This window comes from Gobius niger (assembly GCF_951799975.1).
Source record: "Gobius niger genome assembly, chromosome: 14".
NCBI lineage: Eukaryota > Metazoa > Chordata > Actinopteri > Gobiiformes > Gobiidae > Gobius > Gobius niger.
In genome coordinates this window covers 21,321,972-21,347,533 of record NC_136865.1, presented here as the reverse complement: position 1 = coordinate 21,347,533, position 25,562 = coordinate 21,321,972, and the positions used below count along the sequence as shown (strand labels likewise).

Below are 25,562 nucleotides of genomic sequence, written 5' to 3'. Positions count from 1 at the left end.
TTCTGACCAGAGACACCAGGGGGAGATAAAAGACCTCCCAATCATCCCAATAACACTTGTATTACCCCCAGAGGGACTACTAAAGGGATATATTAAATAAAACAAGTTACTTAGTACTGCTTCAATTATGTCTCCTAAAATCTTCTAAAGTTTTGTCTTATTACCATTTTGCACAGCATTCTTAAAACAGGAACTGCTTTTATTAGAGCTCCTAAAGAACAGTAGAGGAAAGTGTCAAAAGTATCGTGTGAAAGCAAGAGAGGAAAAAAATGAATTAGCGTATGGAGTGATGTGCAAACAGCCTGAGGTGCACATTTGAGGCATCTCGTGTCGGATTCTTCTCACAAGTGAAGGAGCGGATTCTGTTTGACAGTGAACTTCAAAATGAATCTGTGAAGACTCCGCAGTGCTTTGTAAATTAGCCGAGGAGACATGTTGTATCTCTATATCGCACACGGAGCAGAAGGGAAGATGAGGATGGATGCTCCCTCCACTGAGCCCATAGTTTTGATGGTAATCACTCCACGGTATTTTTTTTTGCAGCTGTCAATTAAAAAGGCAGCACTTTTTAGAGAGCACACGTTTTGTAAAGTAGAATAATGGAAAGCTTTTACTCTCTTCATAATGCCTGTCTCTCTCTTTTATAAAATTATAATTATACATGTCTTTGCATTAGTATTTGTATCAACTAAATAAAACTGCACATCCTTTCCTGAGTAGGGAAAGAGTATATTAGTAATTGTTAAGCATACAGTATGTACGTTAAAGGACGTTCTAGTGACTCCACTTTTCCTTGGTTGAGAATGAAAAGAATCATACTATGTTTATAATGCTACAGAGATACAACCTTGGCCGAGCAAATTGGTCGAAATCTTCCATGAAGCATCCGGATAAACGCTTGCACCACTGAGAAAGGTTAAATTGAAAGTAAAACATTTCATTAGGAAAAAGAGTCACACTGATTCTCTATAACTCAAAGTGAGCCCCGAGACGCTGCAGGTAGCATTTTAAGAGGAGAGAAAGGTCAACACTTAGATGGTGGCACAAGATACAGCAGGGACAACAGCCTAGAGATAAATCAACAGATAGCGCCAAGAAGAAACCCAAGATGGCCGCCCGATAACCCCTAAGCGGCAGCAGCTTTCACGACACAATAACACAGGTAATGTTTAGAAGTTACAGCGGTCAGGACATCAAGACACCCGTATAGTAAAGAAGAGAGAGTAACAGCTTTTAAAGGGAATTTGGTATTTTCTATGTTATAAGAAGAAAAAGAAATAGGGAAGGGAAGAGAAGAGAAGAGAAGAGAAGAGAAGAGAAGAGAAGAGAAGAGAAGAGAAGAGAAGAGAAGAGAAGAGAAGAGAAGAGAAGAGAAGAGAAGAGAAGAGAAGAGAAGAGAAGAGAAGAGAAGAGAAGAGAAGAGAAGAGAAGAGAAGAGAAGAGAAGAGAAGAGAAGAGAAGAGAAGAGAAGAGAGCTATAGTGACAGACATGAAAACAATGGCAAAAAACATGCAGACTAAATATTTACATGGCAGCGGCAAAACAAAAAAGGACAGCCATAGACAAAAGTAAAGATATAAATTGTGTGACAGCGTTGGAAGTAAACTGCACAGAGCTCAAAGGAGAGCGCTGCCGTAGTAAAAGCAGAGTTTAAAGAAAGTTTGTGAGTGTGAACAATGGGGATGGAACGGGGGGGAAAGTGCTGATGTTTAGTTTTTTGATGTAAAACACCTCAGAGGCAACGCAATGATCTGCAATCGCTTCACAGAGGGCTGAGGCGCGGCTGTGCGCTACAACCACTTGTCTTCTCTCAAGCACTAAACTGCTGACGAGATTGTGGCAAAAACTGCAGGTAAATGATCACACTGCGCTCGAGCTGAGCTTTGGTGTTCCCATTTTTCCGAGTGTTTCAGTCCGGTTTGAAGTGGAATTTAATGGGTTTTGGCCTTCAAGCCGTACATCTCGCTGTGGTTGTTTACCAACATCTGACCCAAATATCACAATCACTAACTATTGTGATTTTTATGTACAAAATAGGAATCAATGGAAATGAGAAATGTAGCTTTGTGTTGAGGACGTCATATTGGCAACTGTTGAGATTTGCTAATTGCAACCCTTAAATTGCTTTTTGATTCAGTTGCAATCAATTCTGCCGCCCCAATTTGCTGTTTAATGGGCCTCAACAATATAAATCATGAAAGGTTCTGCTTCAGCCATAATCAATGCATAGCCTTGTAAGAGGGGTAAGATACTCATAACTTAGCTACTATACTGTCCAATCTTTAAAATCTTCATATAAACTCAAAGAGGCGACCCAATGCAACCTGAAAACGCTATGATTGAGTTCTTTCCTCGCTTTTGCTTCTTCAGTAATAGATTCCACGAAATCCAGCGTTTAGCTCCGACCGAATAACAATCTGAAGTGTTTGTTTGATGTTTGAACTACTTTGGGCGGCGCTAATCTAGTGTTTTTGGAGCGCCCATGTCGGCACAATTACACGGCGGGACTCATTCGGATGAGTGCGAGGCAGATAAAAAGGACGGAGGAGGGACCAAAACTATCCGGGCTCTGCTCCTGCTCATTAGGAACAATGACGGAGCGTTGTTCGTTGTCACAGAGCTCCACGGCAGGACGGCCCCGGTGACACGCCGCCCTCCTCGCGCCCGGACACTGCAGACCTCACATATGATTGAAGCCGCTGGAAATGGGAACAGGCAGGCTAATTTAACTTGGCGTGTGTGCAGAATTAATTAAAGGGGGTGACGGAGGTAGCGCTAAGTCAAACTGAGAATAAGAGCTAAAATTTGGAGAAGTCTATTAGGAAGTGCAAAGCCAGTGCAGAGGCTGATATCTTCATGCATAATGTGTACATAGGCGAAAGAAAACCAAATTACAACCCTGGGCAGGCTGATGATTGCGCGCACTGTAGCAACCAAGTATTACCACAAATGCTAATACACGGAGCTCATTTTGCACTGCGGACTATATTACATCACTGACTATATTCTGACACTTCTGAATGTTACACCCAAGTGGTCAGCAGAGTGTCTTTGCCTGAGAACTCTATAAACTAGACTTCATATGTGTTGGCTTAAGCGGCAGCAATGTTATAACCGGAGTCCGATTCCCATTTCTCACAGAGTATCCTTGTTTACTTGGGCAAGACATAATCTGGTCTGTGAGCGAGTGGTTGGTGGTGATCGGAGACATGCGGCGGATTGGCAGCCATGTTTTAAGCCTGTAACAATAACAGGCTCTGTTGGAAAATAATTTAATCTTAAAATATCCCACAATGAACATCAAACACAATGATACACAACTTACTTTGGGTAAAATAAAGGATAAAAAATGGGAAAATATCCAAATAAATGTACTGACTGCCCCAACGATAAGTCGACATAGTAATTATCGTGACAGCCCAAGCGTTGGTCAGTGCCAAAGCAGAAGCGTATCTCCATCGAGTGTGCAGAGTGAATGGCAAATGCAATGTAAAAGCATAATGAGCCTACGACCTTACGTTGTTCGAGCTACTGTGATAAACAAAAGCCTATTTATTTAGTCTACTGCTGTGTATGGCACTAATTTGAATGATTTCCGACTAAGTGCATTTTGTCTTCGCACCTGAACGCTTTTTAATTGCCAAAACTACAAGCAATGTCCTTATGTGTTTAAGTGACTCCGCAAAGTGACACTTCATTGGTAAATTCCATTCTCACATTTTAATAACCTTCATGTAAATGTCCTCTATGTGCCTGCGACCCCACACGCGTTAGCCCTGATACGTGGTCTAAGCCGACTGCACCCGAGCCGCCATTTAACATGACGGCGACGGGACTCGCACAGGCGCGTGCTACAGATGGCATGTGGAGTTATGTTGCTGCAGTGGAACAGTTACATTAATCATACCACATTTTGGGAGTGCATTAAATTTAAATTAAAGGCTTCATCTTTTTTATTTAGTCCATTTGATGATTAAATGGTTTATAAGGACGCAGCCTGTCCCCAAAGATATTAATCATCGCAGCGGAGATGCAGTATAACACTAATATAGAGTGCAGATGTGTTTATCTCAATCTAGTGGTGCTATAGCCTGTGCATATGAGAACCCACAAGGAGGCCAAGACCCAACATAACAAGAAAGTAGTTTCATTTAATAATGCTATCAAAGAAAACGGCAGCAGTTAGACAACCATTTTATGTATCTCACGGTTATTAAATTCATAAAAAGATTCTGCATTGCAAAATAAGGCTCAAGATTTTAAACTTCAAGTAACAGTAGTTGCAACCTAAGAGTTTTAACATGAAAACCAATCTGGTTTTGAATTCAAGTCTCGAAGCTAGACCTTTATCATCTATGGTCAGTTGATTGTCGGTCTCAAATGAGGGACATGGCACTTTGGACGGTGCTATTCCATCCCACGCAAACCCAACCCCAGCTGATTGTGATTAGCCACAAAAGCTACTCTTACGAACCAGTGATACAGTGGGTATAGGCAGGCACAGAGGAAGAGACGGGCGCTTGCACTGATGGGATGGGGGTGCGGAGGTGGCTGGTATTGAGGAATCTAATCCCTGAGTTAATTGCTATGACTGATGAAGACAAATTGAAATGGGTCAAGTGAATCAGGGAAGGAACGCGGGCGGGCAGGGGGGCTCATTGTGTATGGGCCCCACGTTGCTCAGCACAAAAGGCTAGTGCTTACGGTACAGGACTGCTCAATGAGAGGGTTTAGTTAGCGATAATCCCACAGCAACGGGAAATGCATTCATATTGCTTAAAAAAAATATATAGCTGTGGTTTTCAAATTGTGGCCTGGCATCAGTAGTAATTGTGCATGTATCCTCCTGCATTAGACCTGAAGACTTAGGGCTTGCCTTGTGTATACTGTGTATGAATGATACTGCGAGTATGAAGTAGGACAGTTGAGGCAAATGTAGTCAATTACTTCAATTCCATGTTTGTTTGCATGTATGAGCCTCTGTGTGTTCGTTTTCACCTTATACCTGAAGCTTTGACACAATTAACTGCGTATTCAATCCTGTGATTTAGGCTCTATTTTTTCCAAGTAAAATAGTGGACAAAGAGCAAAACATTTCCGGTGGCAGACTAGTTCAGAGAATTGATTTCCGCTAAAGTTCACGTCTATTATACTTTCTAAGGGCCAGTAAATGAATGTAAAGTATGCCTCACCTTGCCTATGTGTGTCAGCGTAGAGTGTGCCTTTGAACACCGTCCCTTCGGACTCGCTAATTGAGCCGGATCAATTCACAGAGACGCCGACCAGGTTGGCACAGTTGCCACTTCAAAGAGATTCTAATAACCGCAGCACTGTGGCCATTGCCATGCCACGAAACAAGCCATATTTGTATTTGCTTCAAAAGAGCGTGTGGCAGAATGGTGCTAGGAAAACAAACCTCGCCGTTGCCTCAGCGCGAGGCCATTTTGAACCAATTTATTACACCAACATACATCAAGACAAGGCTCCCAAATTGCAGTGGTTAATTAGATTCTTGTTTACAGGCCCGACCAAAGGAGAGCGTTTTAAAAGGAGCCTGCCAAAACACACAGTCTTTTCACCACAGCTGTTACATACAGTTAAGCAATACTCAAGTGAGGTGATTAAAATGCATAACATAGTTGCCATGGCAGCTCCAGCGAATATTTTGCCTTTGAACGCAGTGTGAAGAAAGGAAAATAAGAATGCCCAAAAGATTGAGTGACTTGCAGAAAGGCCACCTTGTGATGGATGGTTGACCGCTCATTCACCGTTTTTATGCTGACGCTGTGGATGTCTGAAGTATCCTGCAACAAACTTCCAAATAAAAAAATAAAAAAAACGCCGCCATGTTATCGGAAAGACTTAGATTTACCTACAAATTGTAAAGCGGCTTCGAATGCATTACATGGGACACATTAATTATTTGCAAGGCTCATTGGAAAGCTTTTTTTCCCCTGCACTTCTCCCGTAATCCATTGCTACGGGGGCAACTTGTCAAAATAAGTGCTCTGCAGAGTCTGTGGTGAGCTGAGCGAGAGTAATAAACTATTAAGCATGATTTAGGTCGGCGTATATCACAAAAATGTTACAAAAATGCACTCTGAGGTCAAGGTTGTGCTGGGAGCCGTTCCCTCCTTTAACTTGGGAATCTGGGAATGCCAAACACCACACTTAACATAAAATCTAGGCTCTTTTTTCTTATTTTTCGTTTTAATGCCATATTTATACCCATGCCCAAGGTGTACATTAGACAGGGACACATTACATGTTTCAAGATGTCATTGTGGTGCAGCTTTGTATCCTTGTATCTTTAGCTAGTGCCTCCTCTGTCCTTCCTTTGCTCCTGCAGCTTCAACTAATAACTTCGAGGCTTTGTTCATTACTTGTGACCGGTCTCATGCTGTCGGCTGGGACATTACAGCTCTCTGACCTCTCCCCTCCACTGTCTCCCACTTCTCCACGCCAATTTCTTATCTCACAATTTTTGCTCACTGTTTTCGCAGACTTTCTTTCTGCCGTATCATTTCCACATCTCGACTTTCATTTGAAGTGATTCGTACTTAGTCTCCTCACATTCTGTTTCTCTCGCTGCCTCGTTCGCGCGCACTCGCGGGCTCGGCAAGCCTCCGCGATGCACGGCGAAATAATTTACCTCACGCGGCGCTCCTGCAGATGATTGAAGTGTAATTAGACGGCGGAGACGGTGAGAGCCAGCGGAGGAGTTCAGGAGCCAGCGCTAGTCAGATGGTCTGTCTCGCTCTCCGCGGCTTTGACCTTCACAACTACGATAAGGGCACAACGCGATCTGGGAGGGAAACTTCGTTGGCACCAAAAGATCGATAAATGCAAGTGTGGGAGAAAGTGGGGCTGAAGGGAGCAAATTATAATCTTATTTCAAGAGCTCGAACTAGCGTATACTGCCCATCGTTTCCTTGGGCGGGACACTCCATCCATCTTGTGTGACAGAGCTGTATGAGTGACTGGTGATGGACGCAGAGGCTGTTGGTGCAGATTGGCAGCTGAGCCGAGCACCACTTTGTACAAATAGAAGTGTTGTGCATCATTGAGTATTGACTTTTTTTTCCAGTTCTTTAGAGTGTTTTTACAGCAAGTAGAAAAAGTAATCTACATGCAATCTACATAAATAGTACACAGAGGATTGCGTTGTAACGACAATGAGCTGCTGGATGAAATTACATCCCATACCGAGCCTTAACACATTCACGGATCCAATGGGAGGATGAGATTGAAGAGCATAAAGACGTACATCTATGTATTTTTAAAGGCGGATTAGCTTCACCCTGTGTCTCGAGGCAGTGTGCTGTCACCTTGGCGATGTATATTAGCGCTGCAGGTGCGAGCTAAAGGATGAAACTATGGCTCACGACTCCGAAGGCGAAGTGTACACAATATGCTTATGTGCTGACGGGGATGATTTGGGTACTTACAAGCTGTATTCAAATACGCAGCACAGTAGGCAAAAATATGTCAGGAAACGAGCGGCTGTGAGTGACTTTAATCACGCGAATGCCCTTGTGATGGAGCTGCGCACAAGGAGGAAAGTGCTGATCACCGCTGTATACTTGACGCCATATGCCTCCCCAACAAACACTGAGATCTCTGAAATAGCATCATCGCGTTGGAGGTGCCGCACATTAAATGGGCAGGTGATGTTGCTGAGTGCGCACCTGTATCCCCGCAGTCAACCCAATTATTCCTCTATATTCGCAGTGCGCCCGTGGCTCAGTCTTAACCTGCGCTGGGGGGGCATGGCAGATTCGGGGTGGATCTCTGATGTCAGCAAACACCAACAACAGCGTGGAAACATCGAGGTTATCGCTTCCGTTTGTGAGTAAACCGGCTCGATCCTCGGACAGGACAATAATGTCTCTCATGCATTTCCCGTCTGACTATAAACAGACACATTTGGATGCACAGCTAACTCATAACTTGCCCCAATAGGTTATACAAAGAGTGTCCAGGTATTCTTAAACTGATTATTTGTGGCAACAATGGCTCAGATTGTAGGTCAGAACGTTGGAACTGTTGTTGGGTTCATGGGCAAGACACATTGGACACGAATGAAATGACTTGAACTTATATCTTGGACTCTAGATGAACTTCTTTATGATCATATGGGAAGGTGATGTTGCTGAGTGTGCACCTGTATCCCTGCAGTCAACCCAATTATTCTTCCTTATTCTCAATGCTGCACGGTTCGCCCGCAGCTCAGTCTTAACCCGCTCAGAGGGGATAGAAGGTTCAGGGGGATCTCAGTTGTCAGCAACTACACGCCTTGGCCTCGTCAGCCCCGCTTTTGATACAGGCCGTAGGTCACTGTATGTTGGGGAAGCGCTCCTGGGTTCCCCTTTAGCGCAAGACGGGATACAACGTCGCCAAAAGTCACCTCTAGCACATAACAGTGCTGACTGTCTGCAGCCCACCCACAGGGGGGATCCGAGGTTTTGCATGAATATGAATATGATATCGACTGGACGTTTTCCCCAAGGGAGAAGGGAGGAAAAACAGAGAGCAGAGCAAGTACGAGGAGAATAGATGAGAGGGACTGAGTACTTTGTTCTTGGCTTCGCTCTGTTGCGTTGTCTGAAAAATCCATCGGTGACTAAAAATGTGACGGGCCGGAGTGAGCAAGGTGTTATTATAAACATTTGGAATTCTCTTCACAAAGGCGCTTAATGAAGCTTTTAGCATAACTTACGTCGCTTCTGAAGGACAAGCGAGGTTACACTCTCTAAATGCAGCTTCCTAAAGCCTTGAAATGCTGGAAATTGATGGAGAAAAATGCCAATGCAGATAAAAATGTTGCTTGAGGGAAAGTTTTCATATCGGCATTTCTGTAGAGATGCTTACAAACAGCAAAAAGTAATATGTGATAAAACTACTACAAGAGGAAGAAGAATCTGTATTTATATCTATATATCCATATTTATGATCACACCATACTATGAGGCACTCTTCAGTATGAAAGTCAAAGTTGAAAACGTCCCAGAATTTTTGTTATTTTTGCTCTGCGGAAATCAAGAATAACAGAGGCTCACACGAGGAGCTCAGCGGAATGACAGGCTTGTGGTGGGAATGGGGAGGATGATTTCCATAAAGACTGGTTGTTGTCTGAAAGCAAGCAGCTGTCAGGCGGAATTACCTCTCCGACACAGACACCACAATCGAGGGCGCCCTCTCCCATAATTCACTCTGATTGGCTCAAGGAGAAAATGGCAGCGTGCGGCGAGAGAGGCGAACGGGCGCTTGACAGGCTTCACATCCACGGAGAGGCAGTGCACGGCGTTTACCTGTTATCAGTCCGTCTGCCGGACGGGCTGTGCGCTCGGAGGGGGAGAGAGGCCTGGGCTGAATAACACGGGGCACAGCGCATTATAAAGAGGGGAATCAGAGTCGTCTTATTGTCAGTGAATCCAATAGAGCCTAGTGTTTGTAATGTGTGCGCAATATCTGCATAGAGCTGGAGATTGAGTTGTCACTTCATTATAATAAACCAATGGAGATTTTAAAAAACAAAACACATTTGTGAACAATAACCGACACTCTGACACTTGGATGTGGATTTTCTACTGTTTCTTTTTTATTGCATTTCACTAGTTTACTAAAATTGTGGATTTCTGGGATCATTGAACTCACTACATTAGATCCTGAACTCTATTCAGTGTAATAACTTTGTGACATGCCACAGCAGGGCGTTTCAAGTCAAACGTTGCTTTGTCACAAGACTAACCAGACCTAACAAATCCTCTTCTCTGGCTGAAGGAGTCAAAGCAAAGCGGCAACATCTTCATGGAGATGAGCTGGTGTCCTGATAAAGATGTTTTGACCCTGTAATAATTTGATAATTTGCCTATTGAACTCAACTTTATATTCAAATGATCCATTATTGCCCGTTTTGACAGCCACTTGTCACTATGTGCCCCAGTCCTTAGCAGCTGACAGTGGTTCAGCCAGATACACGCCTCTGTCAGGCTCCTGTGAGCAGGTGAGTGGCAGTGGGAGGCTCAGGGGGAAGTGTCCTTTAGGTGTCTTAATTATGGTGCTCTCCTCCCTTTCGCTGTCACCAGCCCCCGGGGAGGCCGGGACAAAGAGAAAGCCAATGTTTCATCTCAGCCACTGCCTTGGTATTTGCAGTCCCGAGGGAGAGAATGGAGAGGCACAACGGGCAGTGACAACCAACCACACGAGAGAAGAGAGCTACGACCTAACTGCCACCAATGTGGAAAAAAATGTTTCATTGAAGAAAAGAATGATATGATGGAATAACTAAGCTTTGATTTCTTTTTTTTTTTTTTACATATGGTTCAAAATAAAAATGTTCGAGACCTTAAAGATGGGGTTAATGGTCACAAAATAGAAAAACAGAAACCTTGTTCAATATGTAACTGCACAATTTTAAGCAGTGGCTTTATAAAAAATTAAATAATTAGCCTTCCCACTTAGTGAATATTGATCCCGTCAGACCTCAGTAGCTAAACAGGGCCTGGTTAGTATCTGGATGGGAGCACGACTTCATCCTTCTCTGTTGAAATCAAGCTTCACCAGAGCCGAATAAAGAGCAAAGTGGCGCCATCATGACATCAAGGGAAGAAAAAGCACCGGCTGATTACTGTGAAGTACTTAATGAGCCCGTAGCTGCGTCGGCTCAGAGTTGGTTTATTACTTTGTTGTGGAGAGATGTATGTGACAAAGCCGAGCAGAGGGAGCCGAAGACGAGCCTGAACGCACTTATTGTGGAAAGCGTCTGGTTTTTCTAGCGTCATCTCAGTGATTTAGTGTGGCTCCGCTGCTTCACCTGGGTGAAATGCCACCAGACCAGTAAACAAGCAGATGAGTCAGGGTCTCTATAAAAGATAAAGAACGGCTAACGTTTGAAATGTGTTAAAGTGACACAGAACAACATTGCAGCCTTTTGTTTAGTTGACAATAGAAAGTTACCTCTTATGTTTCACAGTGTGGCTTTAAAAGCAACAATTATAAAGTGAATTAGATATATCGCAGGACTGAGGTTTACATAATAATAGGGAAAAGTATCTGCGTCAGTCGAACAGAAAAAAACAGCCACACAACGTTACAGAAACTGAAACCACACCAAACTATGAAACCCAAAAACCCAAAAGTGGTGCCAAAAAGGTTTTATTCCTTCTTTGGACATTTTAAAAGATGAGTTTGGATTTGGAAAAGGTTTGAGAGAAACAGGAGCCAGTTTAAGAACAATTAAGTTGGACACGTTCGAGACACTTTGAATCTCCCTCCCCAATAAATAAAGATATCTGAATAAACACCGCCTTTTCAGATCATCCAATTGGGCGAGAGTGGGATGTTTGGGAGATTGACAGAAAATCAAACAAATGAATCCAAACAAAAGAATTGCTAATCAATTATTGAAATAAAATACTTAAAAAAGTGAAAGCTAAACAACTCCACGACACGTAGATTCACCGATCACCTGCTGTTAATTATTGATATGGACAAATTGCCCTCATTGGAGTTTGGGCGCGAAGCACGGTGGATATGAATATAAATGTGCGTATGAAAAAGATATTAAGGTAAAATGAAGGAAAAGGCTCTAGCCGGCGGAGGAGACGGAGTGATGACAGCGCTACCTGGTAAGGAGGCATTAGAGAGATGTAGAGGCAGTCTATAAAAGCAAACTACTCCTTAATGTCCCTCACAAGTGTGATAAAAGCACAAAGCCGCGCCACACAACGCTGGCCTTTTCCATTTACGTGAAGCGAACAAGCGGCCGCTCAGAATAAATGCTAATAGAAAATGATTTTGCAAATGGGCCGACGCAAACAAACAATCTTAAAAAGGTCAGGTCTTTTTGTGCTGGGACATAAGACCTCTCCAACGGAAATATTGACCGAGAAAAAAGGCGCCCAGACGCAAAGTATGGTTTTCAAATGGGCCCAAGGTAAAGAGCAGGAGAGCGATCTGTATTCCGTCAGGCTGGCCGCTTATAAATATTGGAAGAAGGACACTGGTGGGGAGCGGAAACAGCCAAATGGAGCGTTTGAGAGATGGCACACCTGAGCTCAGAGCTGAATACCATCTCCTGCCGTCGCATCTCGTCCCATTTGATCAAAATAATTGCCACCTTCATCGTTATCATCAATTCTGTCATCTTGAGCGGCGCCAGGGCCATTCTCCGTCCCATCAGGGTGTCTTTAGCATCGAGGGGGGGATCTCTCTCTTATACGCACCGCCTCTATCCACTGTACCCTCCTAGTCATCACCATATTCATTACTTTTAATGCCACTGCCATTTTGTTCACCTATTCTGATATTCTGACACAAGGAGATCCGCGGCCGAGGCAGAAATAGCAGGGTGTTACAGACGCGGCCCTGGTACATCAAAAGGAGCAGAGTCCAGCAGAGTCTGCATTACTTAGGTCGAGCGCAGATTCACAATAAATGAGAGAGGAATATGCTCGGGACCAAAGTATTATCTCTAATGTAAAAATGACACTAAAGCTTGGGGCTTATAAATTAGCTTAGCACATGGTCAACAGCCGGTTAGATTAGAAGAAATGAACAAACTGTTTTCAAATGATATCTTTTGCCATGCATAAGCCTGTTGGATGCAAGCTCTGTAATATTTCTATTTATATTATGTAGTTGGATAAAGCTTGACTTGCAATACATATGTTTGTAGTAGCAGTAAATTACAACTCCAGATAACTGTCCTTATGCAAATAAATATTTGGAACACTTTCTGCTCAGCTGCCAGGACATGGTTAAAGTGCACCATAGGTTTTTAGACGCTGTATGTTTCTGAGCATGGTGTTGTGTAAGTTGCTAGATCTCTCTGTGTGATGTTGAAACAGCTGCTCTCATCTGCTTCCACTTAAAAGGCTCATAATAATGGAGGAACTGGTCCCTTATATTAGACTCTGCACATGTGGTACTAAAATCAGCTCCATAACAACAGGAGAGCCACACACTCAAACACATGTAACACATGAGCTGCTCCTGTCACACAGTGTGACTGAGAGTAACCAGGCCTCAGCACCACACTGCGCCCACAGTGCCCTGTGACAGTCACAACGGCATTAAACAGGCCGCATTTAAGAGCATCCCAAATCCAACTGAATCAGTTTGTCATTAAACATTAAAGCCCCAGGGAGAGTGACACTCAGTAAAAGGGTGTTTATGGACAAAAGCAGTGCCCTCTGATCCATCCATAATAACCACATGGTGCTGGCGTTTCTAATCACTGAAGAGAACATGACAAAGAGCCTGCACAATGCGACAGGAGCAGAGTGCTGGACTACAGTGGTCTTACCTTGGCCATTTGGGCTTGGACCCCGGTGGCTTTGAGAGATGACACGGCCTTCTGTGCTGCAGCCGGGCTGTCAAAGTCCACAAAGCCATAGCCTGCAGAGGACACACAGAGGGGAGGTGTTACAGAGGGGATAATGCAGATGACGAACAAACAGAATGACAGCCCCTTGGTAATTGTAGCAGTAAATGGTTGGTAACATGACTACAGAGGCTGCCAGTTCTCATATCTACTGAGCACTACATTGTTTGATAATTAGAGACACTGACGTTCATAGGGGGATGCTATGCATCTTAATTAGTAGCATGGATGAGCAATTTAGTAATAACAAACCACCACCCTGCCCACCTCCACAAACACTCACACACTCACATGCATTGCACACCCACACATTTGCACACACAGCGCTGCAGCCGATACATCAGAGTAAAGGCCATCGCTGCTGCTATTCTGTTCAACACTCGCACACTTTGTAGTTCAATGGCATCTCACACCGCTTTGTTTGAACAAGAGCTGTAATTCATATCTGCCCCATTTGGATTGGTCGTCCATTATGTGACTAATAAAATGCACCACTGACACAAAGAGACAATTCCAGTGTCGATGAATTCGTCAGAACATCACTGAGTCAGTGGCAGTTTTGGGCTGCAGTCTTTGATTTGCGGAGACTGTGAAGTTGGCTTTCCCACATCATGTTCCTGAACACCCCGGCACATTAACACAAGCCATTTCACAGCCGCCATAATCCTCTCCACGGTAACAAATCTCTCAAAGGCCGACAGCCCAGTGGAGCCGCTGCTTTACTGTGTTCTCTCATACATACAAATAAACAGGTCCTTACACATATATAGTCTCTGAGTCCAGTGTCCTCGTGTCCCTAAACCTCTCTGTGTAATGTGTTCCTCTCATATATCCTTCGACATTAACAACCCGAGCCCCATCTGGAAAATCATCAGTGCAGAATGAAACGTGTAAGTGTGATTTATGAGTGATTGTGATCCCGGCGTTCTGCGGGACGTATCGGAGAGCGGGGTCACGTCTGTGTTAATTAAAATTTGGTGGCGGATTAAAGGCAGTCAGTGGTGAACTCTGATCTGCTGTTTCACAGGAAAGTGTAATTAGAAAAGGATAAGGCAACATGGCTACGGTGGAAACCAGTTGTATATACATGGACACATTCCCAGGAAACCTTTGTAGTTTGTAAAACCTCATTACAAACGTAGATACTATACAGGTATAGACTTTGAGCTTGGCATCATAACAGTCCTATTAGTGATTGCCAAAACTTAATCCATGCAAACTAGGGCAGAAGCTTTAACCTCTGTGACACCGTGCCGCCTTGAGACTTTGTTATGCCACATTTTAATACTCCTTTAGTCACATATTTTTCTCACAGTGCCCAAACCCTCACCACTAACATCTTAATTTTTATGTTGTTTTTCGCTAAAATGCCCCAGCCCATGTACAGACCTGACTCGGGTCGGGGTCATTATCCTGTTAGACGGCGCTGGAGGAGTGTGAAGTAATGTGAAAATCATAACCTGTGGCGGGAGCGGAATGGAGTGCGCGGCTGATTAATGGGCAGCTGATGGAACGGAGCGGAGAGGGGAGGCTCTTTAATTGTAGAAATATGAACAGGCCCTTTCAGAGAGCACACGCACAAAATGGAGACTTTTATGTGGACGCTAATGGAAGAGAGAATTATTCTAAAACCTAATGGCCAGCTATGGGCATATATTACCACACCAACACTATGCAACGCTCGGGTAATCTTGAGTAGTTCATAGCAGTGTATTACAACCCCTTTGATAACGAAATGTCCCAAAAACACTGTAAATTCATGTGTGCCACCCCAGCATCTATGGAACATCAGCAGGCATGAACAGAGAGCAGCATAATGATTTGGTAATAGGAAGTGCTAACCACTCTGGTATTGTGTAATTCAAATCAGTAATAATAATAACTCTAATATGGACTTGTACTACTCGATGACAATAACAAAGCATTCCTGCCAACCAAATCCTGATATTTGGATCCTTCACAGTCTATTTTAATGCGTGGCAGTGTCAGTTATGCTTTTGGTCGTGAGCCAGTGTTATGAAGCTTCCCGCTTTATCCGCTTCATTTCTCATCTATTCACCAGCATTCATATTAACCACTGGTCAAGTACGAAGGACTTCGATTACATATTTGTGTCCAAAAGTGGGCCTTTGTGTGGAAAGAAAAGCGGTTGCCCTTTTTGAATGGAAGAACAAATTAAAAGTGTATTCTGCACTACGTTACCAAGGGCTGCCGGGCAAAGGCCAATTCTCGTTTAATAAAAGGAACACTTCAAGGTTGGATACAGGGGACCCTCAATTAAAAATTTAATATTCACCCACCGCCACCTCGAGTGCACTTATCATACTGAAAGAAGGGCAAGGATTTTGGAGAATGCTGACCTATATTCAGAGTGGTTTGAATGGAGTGGAGAACGAGGGCGTAGTGAGCAAGGCAGGGCAAGTTCATAGCAGCAAACAGGGTTTACATGAGGTCAGCCACAAGACTGAAGTGCTTTCTCATGATGGATGTAGTTTATTCCCATCTGCAGAAGATGTGTGTTTGAAGCCCATTTGAACAGTTGAATTTAAAGTCTATGGGACAAAAACACTTAAAGTTTTTCACCTACACAGCGCAGTGGTGGAGATAAGCTCCCAGTAGGGCTGGGCGATAAATCAAATTAATTTGATTAATTTGTGCTTTTGAAAATTGACGATGTGGAAAATGGCTATTGGACTGTCACTCTATGGCCATCTCACATGTCCTGCGAAGCCAGTTTAGCAGCTTTATTAACCACTCCGTAACAAGCTAAGCTAACCTCAGTGGAGAACCCAACAACTTTTCTGACCATTACCATTTTCTGACCAGCTGCTTTACAAAGGCTGCATGTTGAGTTTAATAATGCGCAATATTGTTTTCCGATGCAGAAACGGCTTGTTTTTTGCAATCTCATGACCCTCCTCTGCCGCTCTCCTCTCACTCTGAGCCAAAACAGCAGGATGCTTAACTCAAACCCTTTTTCCCTTTCGTGAGTCTCCACGGAGACGGCTGTCAATCACAGACTGCATTCAAGGTTAGAGGATAAATACTTTTATTTGTTCATTTTACTATACTATTAGATCGTAGGTATATTTAAAACAGAAATTGGACAATATAAGGAAACAATTGTCTATGTAAGTTTATATCTGGTTAAAATGGAGGGAAAGGTCTGACTCCAATGGCCCGTTAAGTACATTTTGATAAAATCGATTAAAATCGTAATCATCCACACCGAGTAAAAAAACCCTAGCTCCCAGCACGATGAAGATGAAGAAAATGATGTGGAAGCGTGCGAAATGAAATGGTTCAATGGATGCAAAAAATTAATATTAGTTTGAAGTGATGCTCATATCAATCTAAAAATCCTTTGGGAAAATGAATGATGAACTTGATAACTAAGTAATAGTACAGACCCTGTACTATTTTAGACAAAAGGTTACGAATATACAATTACTCAGTCAAAATGCATGATTTTGTTTATCCTAAATGTTGCCAAGCCTGTCTCCATTCTTGCTTGGGTCGACGTGGAGCAAAAAGAGGACACAAACCTGCAACTTTTCAGTGACTAAATTGCAATATTTGCTCTACATACAAAAATGAAATTACATTCAACTTTGCGTTTCAAACACCTCTTTCCCTCTGTCCCCGCTGCCACTCCCACCCGGGCTATCGAACCGCCAAATCCCTGCACATTTACATCACATTTTAACTCACGCCTCGCACTGTAAGAGCCCAGATGCAAACAAGCCTGTGAAAATACAACTTCACTCACCGCTGGTGCTTTTAACGCTCGCCCTCTCTCTCTCGCCCTCTCTATCTATCTCTCTTTCCCCTCTCGTTTCTCTACATCTCCCCCAGTTCGAGTGAAGCTTTGAAGTTCTTGCCTCAACACAAACATCGCAGTTGAAAGCTGTCAGGTGCGTCTTGTAGCGAAGGACTACATGCATGGCTGCGTATATTTCTGTAGAGCTCATACTATATCCACACAAGCCAAGTAGCACACACGCACACACTCACATTCACACTCACCGGTATACAGTCTCTCATAGAGGAATAAAGGGAACATGAGCTGCCATATCATATTTCCCGGTTGGCTTTAACAGCGAGCCTGTCGAGATAAAAGGACTCTCTTCAATCACTTACGACTGGCTGCTGGTGCTGGTCTACTGTACTATCCACTGACTTCATGAATCTATAAATGCTGTTCGCTCAGACCAAGAGTAGCATGGAGTGGATTTTTTTTTCTTTCTTTCATGAATGAAAACATGCAGAATTAAAGCGGGGGTGTGCAATTTATTTTCTGGTTGCAGAGCTAATTATTTTTTTTGTCACGAGAGTCATAAAGCAAAGAGCACACTTATTATGTATATAAATATAGTGCTTTGTTTGTGTTATAAATCAGTGTCTGATCTGCCATGCTTCCAAAATGAGCATACACACATAATTAGGATGTGCAACCGGGATTGTTGAAGCTAGTTGAGGACACAGCAAACAGTTTAACCCGCAGTGCCTTCCTCACGGATTGAAAATGGGAAGAAAAAAAAAAATCTGGTATTGGAGCTTTAATTGGTCACAATGTTTTTGTCCCCATTCGTCCTTCAATGCTGCTGAGGACACCTGGTAGAAGCAGTGGGCACCTTGGGGACGCATCTTCAGATCTTGTGCCAGGTTCTTGGTCAGAAGTCCCTATAGCCAGAGGAACGGCCATGTTTTGGGTTGATGGGGGGAAAGTGGAGCACCCAAGGGAAACCCACCAGGATCGCGGAATTGATGAGGCGGCCAACATTGTGATGGGGTGTTCGGAAAATATCACCAACATGACGAAAACGAATACAACTACGCCTGACTAAAAAGGCCGCCGCGTCGAGTGTGAAGGCTCACACTTGCAGTCACAATTTGTTTACCAATATTCCATATAACTGACTCCGGGCCCCCAGTGGCGGTCGCAGTTATAGATCCGACCTTCGACTATAGGCCCCAGACAAAAGTCTACAGTGGAGCTGGAGATAAGGCGCTCATTACATCGGCGCGTCGACGTATCAATCATCTCTGCAGCGTTCATGCATTCACCGTCAAATTATGCTAATCCTAATTACTTCTGGGGAAATTACCATTCTTTATCTGCTAACGGTCGGGATTGTTCGGGGTTTCCTACACACCGCATCCAGCGCCATTTTTCCTCGGCATATTTCCATTTTTCACATTCTCATATTCAACACTAATGATCCCATTTTCTCCGCATACAATGGAATAATAATGCCCTAAGTATGAATAATGAATCAACGACAAGTCACGGAGCGTTACAATGGCGTCCGGGGCAAACAGCCTAATTGTTTACGTCCTTGTGAGTCGTCAAGTGCAGCTTTAGAAATGCTCTTGCGCACGACTGATTAATATCCGCAGTTACACGTTATGTTAATAAAGCCTATATGCTGCATGTAAAATAGTAATTAAGTTTAATCGGTGAAATAGATGGACCACTTGATTCATAAACATGCACAACAGTGCTTGTAATGCGGTTGGTATGATTCATGCTACGGCTGCTACAACGTTGCGTCTCATACATAAGTGAGCCGGGCTGCTATGACCTCTGCACACGCGGATTCTGCAGATATGTTTGTGTTATGTTATTTAGCATGCTAATAGCGGCTGGTGAGTGTATTAAACCAACAGAAGATCATAACAACACTATAGGAGACTCTTCCTGTAACACCTTTCTGCTCATGGGTGTTGATGTCTCTGCTGCAGTTGTGGTTAAAGTCCCTGTACCTGATTTTTTATTTTTTTGCTTACAAACAACCAAAATCATTCCTCACTTCCCCAATGCATTTCTAACATTGCAATTCTTCACAGAGAGGAGTTAATAAGCACGCTTCACGGCTTTCTGGGAGCAAAGTGGAGCTCCTCCCTGTCAGCAACTAGGCTGTCAGTTCATGATCAACAAAAACTATTTATAATTAGATGCTTTTTCACAAACGTCTACTTTTACAATTTACCCAAGGAGGATGAATCAAATTTTACAGCTGTAAATAACAAAATGGGTACAAGCTCTTCTTGTATTCATCAATTGTATTCAGCATCTAAATAACAAATGACAAAACAGCCAGCAGATTGTTGGGAAATAATATGTTAAGGTTGACTGATCCTTTCATGACACCCAATAGAAACTTGTCATTCACCAGATTTGCTCATTGAGACGCTTATTTACAAATGAGAACAAGCAATTCTCTGTGGCGCTGACATTGCAGATGTTTTCCTTAATGCTCAGTGTGACTGGTCTGTTTTGCCTTGTGCGGATCGACGAGGAGGAGGTAGTTTTGGGGGGGAGCCTGTGGTGAGCTATGCAAACACTACGAGGGGAGCGTAGGGTTTTAAATAGCGAGATGGCATCCATGACTAACTGTGGTCCAGCCGAGACCGCCTCATTGGTCCGAGTCCAAGCCCAGAGGAGAGCATCCGAGCAGGGATACATTCCTGGTCCTCTCCCCTGCACCACCAGCAGACGCAGCAGCTGACGGGTGATAAATGATGCGGCCTCCCTCCACTAAACTAAAGCGGAGGTCAGTGCACAAGGCTGCGACCTCCAACACTTCTTGTTTGCGTGAGTAAATATGCATCTACGTGGGCAAACAGAGAACTGGTCATAAATCTCTATTAAGCCAAAGATCCTACAGAGAAACATCTGCAGCTAATTTACTTTTAATGTCGCATTCAAATGTGAGCTCAGGGCAATGCGCTCCTGACCACACGACGACTGCCACCGTTATTAACAACATGAGAATTGACAAAAGATGCACACAATGTACCACTGATAGGTCCACAGAGCAACAGTATATTACGTATAAGTTGCTTTTAATTGCGCAATAAACATAGGGCAAATGTGAGCAAATATAACTTTCATTTGCTCATTTATTGTGTCTCCTTACGCTGGTAAAAATAGCTGTGAGATATCCGATGTGCATTTCCACTTCTATCACGGCTGCTTTTATAGTTGCATGAAAATTGCATTATATATCTTTATATCTTATCTTATCTTACTAAGTATAGTATATTTTTTAAACCACAAAATCCAATATTACATATCAGACTTGACATGATTTGAGAAATTAATTTGGTAACTCTTTATAATAACTACAACTTATTTCTCCTTAATAAATGTTGAGTTAACACTTAATTCATTATGAACAATTAGCTAAAGCAGTACTAAGTAACTTGTTTACCTTAATAAATCCCTTTCGTAGTCCCTCTGGGGGTAATACAAGTGTTAATGGGATGAGTGGAGGGTCTTTCATCTCCCCCAGTGTCTGGCCAGAAAACCACAATTGCAACTTCGCTGCCACTCGGTCGGAGCCAATACACACTATGGAATCACGAAGAAAAAGCTAACAGGCTAACAGGCAAAGCTGTCTGCAGAGTAGCGCCACTTTAGCAGTATCTACAGCCAAGTTTGAGAGAAAAAAAATATCTCAATTGTGTAATTGGATGAACAATATCGCTCTCTCCCTTTGTCTTTTCTGTCAGCGTAGTATTTACTCTCACGGACAATGAGTAAAAAAACGCAACTTGCTACGACACCTGCAGTGGCGCTTATGACCTCTAGGGGCATGAGTTACTTAGTACTGCTTTAAGTGTAACGAACACTTAACTACTACTACAGTTAATACCTAGGTCAAACAGGTTGAACACCTTCATTTGAAGATGTAAAAATGAACACATACCTAACAAAATCCTATGTTACAGAAATTGCCCTCACAAATAAACAACTTCTAGGACCTACTCTATTTACTTTCCCCCATTAAGTCAAGGCAGTGAATCCATTACATTCTGTTCTGACTAAAACCTCTGGACGCACAATGCGCTGCTATTGCAGAAGCCACACTTGTGTTGCCTAAGTATATTCAAAGAATATCTCTCCACATACACTCCAAGAAAGTCCCTAGAATAAAGACCCCATATTTATGCTCTCACTGTCATGGCTGCCGTGCGCTTTCCGACAACCCCCATTTGTTGTGAAATAACTCTGGTGGAGGCTTCTTTTTATATTAGACACTGGTGCGGAGATAGCAGAACAGGCAATTAACTTATCAACCCTGCAACATGGATTTATGGCCGAGGCATTGGTGTGGGGCCGGAGCAGCAGCCTATTGGCCGTATTGTATTCCTTGTCATCCTGGCTGCAGGTGGAGGAGTGTCCTTGTCAGAGCGCTGCAGTCGGGATGAGCGTGGGGCGCGCTGCCAGGGCACCGGGCCAGAGGGGCCAGTGGCAGCTCATTGTGCGCAAGACAAACTGAACACAAGGCAGAAAAAAGCCATTCTTTATCCAATATTGCTGTGAGTATTATAAATGAGCTTCAGCTACAGCACTGCATATAGGCCCGGGATTCATAGCTGTTCATTAAAAACGTGGCTGGTGTATTGGCTCACTGTATAGCTATGCATAGGGGATGTTTCCAAAGGACTCTACATCACACATCAGGTTTAATATTATGACCAGTGTGAGGAGGAGTGAATAAGACAAATGATGACTTTATTGTGGAATCACTTTGAATTTATAGTAAGGCCCTTGTTCGTATATGCGCTTCATGAGAGGTATTCATGCTTTCCTAAATATTGGTTGATTTGATGAGATGATGGCATCGATCATAGTTTTACACCAATGCAGTAGCAAGTTAAAAGCTGAGAATAACGTTTTATGTCAGATCCTGAGCCCAAGGATCAATATAACCAAAAAGGTCACAAAGCTATTTGTTTTGGCTAAACTTTGAAATAGTGTATTTTGGCTCTTATTGAGAAACCAATTTAAACAGTGCTATAATAACTGGAGTGATGGCTTTTCTTGTCTTAAGACAGGAAAAGCCATCACTCTAATTCTTATAGCATTCAGTTGTTCTAATTTGATCATCTGCCTCCCTTCTTTAATTGACTGGTTGCTATTCAAACCCATTGCAGCGGCAGTAAGCGCCGGCGCCATATGGCATGCTCCACATTTGCAGCTCTGAACTCAGCAAGACAGTTAAAGCACTATTTAAACTGTGTGCTTTTCTTAGAAGAGAAACCCTTCAGTTATGTTCCTATCTACACTGGGGTATTTGAATATATCCATTAAAAAATAATATCCACGAAATGCGAGTTGAGTGCAGACCTTGCTTCCAGCGCTACCTCTTAGCACTCTGGGAATACAGGATGATTTTTTTTTGCATTTTGAACTTGGTAGGGCTCTGGAACCCATTTGGAGATTTAAAACAGGCAGATAATTTTGTCAAAACTAGTAGTTGGGTTCACTGCTGTTATTTGTAAGTGGATCATTACAAAGCTCGCATTGGCTGGTAATCTCAAAGTCAAATGTGTTGGGAGTTAAGGGCTCTCCAGAAAGGGTTTGAGACCTGAGGGGTGTTAATTACTTGTCAAGAGGTTGTTAAAAAGACACCCGCGGCATCAGACACTCAGCAAAGACACGGCACACGCCCAAGTGAGATGGAGATTAATCACTGTGCACGACTAAGCGCTCATCAAAGCAGAGCTGACCAGTAATTAGAAATAATTATGGGATGTTTGATGGGGAACACAACTGCTTTTAATAATGTTTTAATAGCCATGTTTTTATTTCAATTAGGAGTACATGAATAGCACAAAGCGTATTTGCTGAAAGATGGAAGAAGCTTTGGGCGCAATGAATCTGCCAAAGCCAGAATATACAGTGTGCAGTCCAGGGTGTCCCCACCCAAAGTAGCAGTGCTGGTTCCCAATCAAATTCTACAAGAAAACCCTATGTATGCTGTTCCCTTTACATCAGGATTACTTTGTCCCAAATGTCAATCTGACGTCTCTGGTTTCACCTCCAAAACCAAAATGAGCTGTTCTACAGAAGTAAATTGTGAAAAGTAGACCCAATAGACACTATACCCTCTGTACAGTATTGGACAAATATATTCAGTAAAAGCTATACAAATCCAATACAGTTATTCCAACAGAACAGAGTTTGGGCTTTTCGAAGAAGATGTTAAAGGTCAGGAGTAACTGTGGGTGTTGTTTTCAGAGATTTACAGTTAGTAACTTTCCTTCTGTTTTAAGATGCAAAATGATTTTATCAAAGTAATTTGACAGTGAAGTCCAAAGTGGCCATGCAACGCAATACAAGAAAGTGCATAGCTCTCGCCCACGACTCTCAGCCAATATGTAAGAAAGCCAAGGTTAAGGGGTTGTAAACAATCTACATAGCTCTTCTCATGACAATATTTATCACTATAGCTTCAATTCACATAAACGGTTTTCTTTTGTGTGTGTTGCTTGCTATGTTCCTTGACAGTGACACTGCAATATCTACAGCTCGCCCAGGCTTCCTGCTTAGCACTGGTGCTCTAAATGTGATCTAGTATGACCATTCGACAAACATTGGTTCCCATACAAAAGAAAAAAGTGGAATGTGTTGTGAAATTGTATCTTTCTAAACCAGCAGAAGCCAAACTCTAACCTATACACTTGCCCTTTTGTTTCCAGCACGCCACCCTTTGAGGACCAACTCTTGTTGCCTAACGTATGCAAACAAAAGACGCCACGATGAATCAAGGTTAGTCATTTGTTAGTGGCCATAATGTTATAGTTGCTGATTGATTTATCTGTGAAAAATCCTTATGAAAACAAATAGGGCCTCTCCGGAGGAAATCCCAGCAGAAAACATCACGGCTCAAGATAAAGCGTCCTGTTGCTCTGAAAAGCCACAGTCATTTTCTCTTGCATCTGTTCTCCATTCACCAGGAACTGCCCGGGCCGCCCCCCAGCGAACCTTTCTCTTCATTGCGTTTATGATTTATGCCTTCCTTAACTAATCAAGGGCACCATCGTTTGTCAGGGGATGTGCAGGGGCCAAGGCTTCGGCGGGTCAGCGGTAGGCCGTGTGTGTTATTGTGCTCTGGGTTAGGGCTCAGATAAGGAATGACTGCAGCTACGCCTCCTCACCTTCCGACTGCGGCCTGTGGGACATTTGTCAACACACTATGGGCTAGAGAGCGTTATGAAGTGGACTTAGATAGTGCTCATAAGGAATAATAAGAGAGAGAGAGAGGGAGATAAGGCACAGCGGTTGAGTGTTTAACACTCTTTCCACACAGCAACAATGTCCCAGGTTTATACGTTCCAAGATTGTAAGTAGTGCGTTCTGCCATTTCACGTGCCATGGCTCATGCTTTTGCCTGACATAAAAACAAAACATCATCACACAATCAGGCCGGGCTGCTCAGTTTACTTGCGCAGGTGTGAGGGCTGGCCAGCAGGGGGCAGGTGTGAAACAGAGACCTCTCCTCAATCGAGACATACTTGAAATCGTTTGTACTTAAATGACTGTTCAGAAAACAGTAAATATTCAGCATAGTTTTTTGATTAATAAATAAATAAAATAAAGACCTGTTTTTTAAAGGCACAAAATAATAGTTTGAAAAATCGTAATTTCAATTATGACTAAAATAATAATGATGATTAATTTTTCTATAATCGAACTCTGGTAATTCACATGACTTTTGGACTTTCTAAATCAAGAAATATCCTGCAGCATCGATTCCATGGACCTTCTTTATGTTCAAGCCTAGATGTCGGCGTTTCCAGATTTTTCACAGTGGTGCGAACAAAAGATGTTTTGGCAATAACAGCAAGCACCCTCTTATTTGCAATACAGTATGTGGAGTGCCTACAGTTATGCATGATGAGGGCTTTCATGCAGGCAGAGCAGCAGCCGAGGAAGTTGAGATGGTACAAAGGGTCACGGAATGCGGTGCTGATAACTCGCCTCATAATAACCAGAAACTTCGCCAATCAGACGCCGAGCTGGTGAGCAGCCAAGATGGAACTCACTGGGAAGGCTCTCCAGAGTGAGGACAGAGCGCATGGGCCAACGTCGAGAAAAGGAATTCAGTTTGTGGACGGCGTCAGGGTCAAGAGCGTTAACAAAGCCTGTTTCTTGTCCGTCATTTTGCACGCTGTCCAATTCGCTGTGATTATTTCCGCGCCGTTTGCTAATTAGACTCATTAATACGCAACACGGGCAGGAGGCAACACATGCTTTCTCTCTTCCGTCTGCCGTTCTTGTGCCTTGTTGGAGCGGCTTTGAGGGAAACGGAAGCATTTGGTAAAGGTCCGCATTTGGCCGGTCTTCAGCCAAGATCCTCATCTGCACATAATTCACTT

General features: G+C 43.2%; 1 protein-coding gene across 2 annotated transcripts in view; it reads right to left on the bottom strand.

Annotated features, from left to right (window-relative positions):
• rbms3 (RNA binding motif, single stranded interacting protein) overlaps nt 1–25,562 on the bottom strand; it is a 269,538-nt gene that overhangs the window by 159,321 nt on the left and 84,655 nt on the right. For both annotated transcript variants that reach the window (XM_079570999.1, XM_079571000.1), the window contains exon 4: nt 13,311–13,402. In XM_079570999.1, coding sequence (XP_079427125.1) covers nt 13,311–13,402 — 92 coding nt within the window. The remainder of the gene's footprint in view (nt 1–13,310; nt 13,403–25,562) is intronic.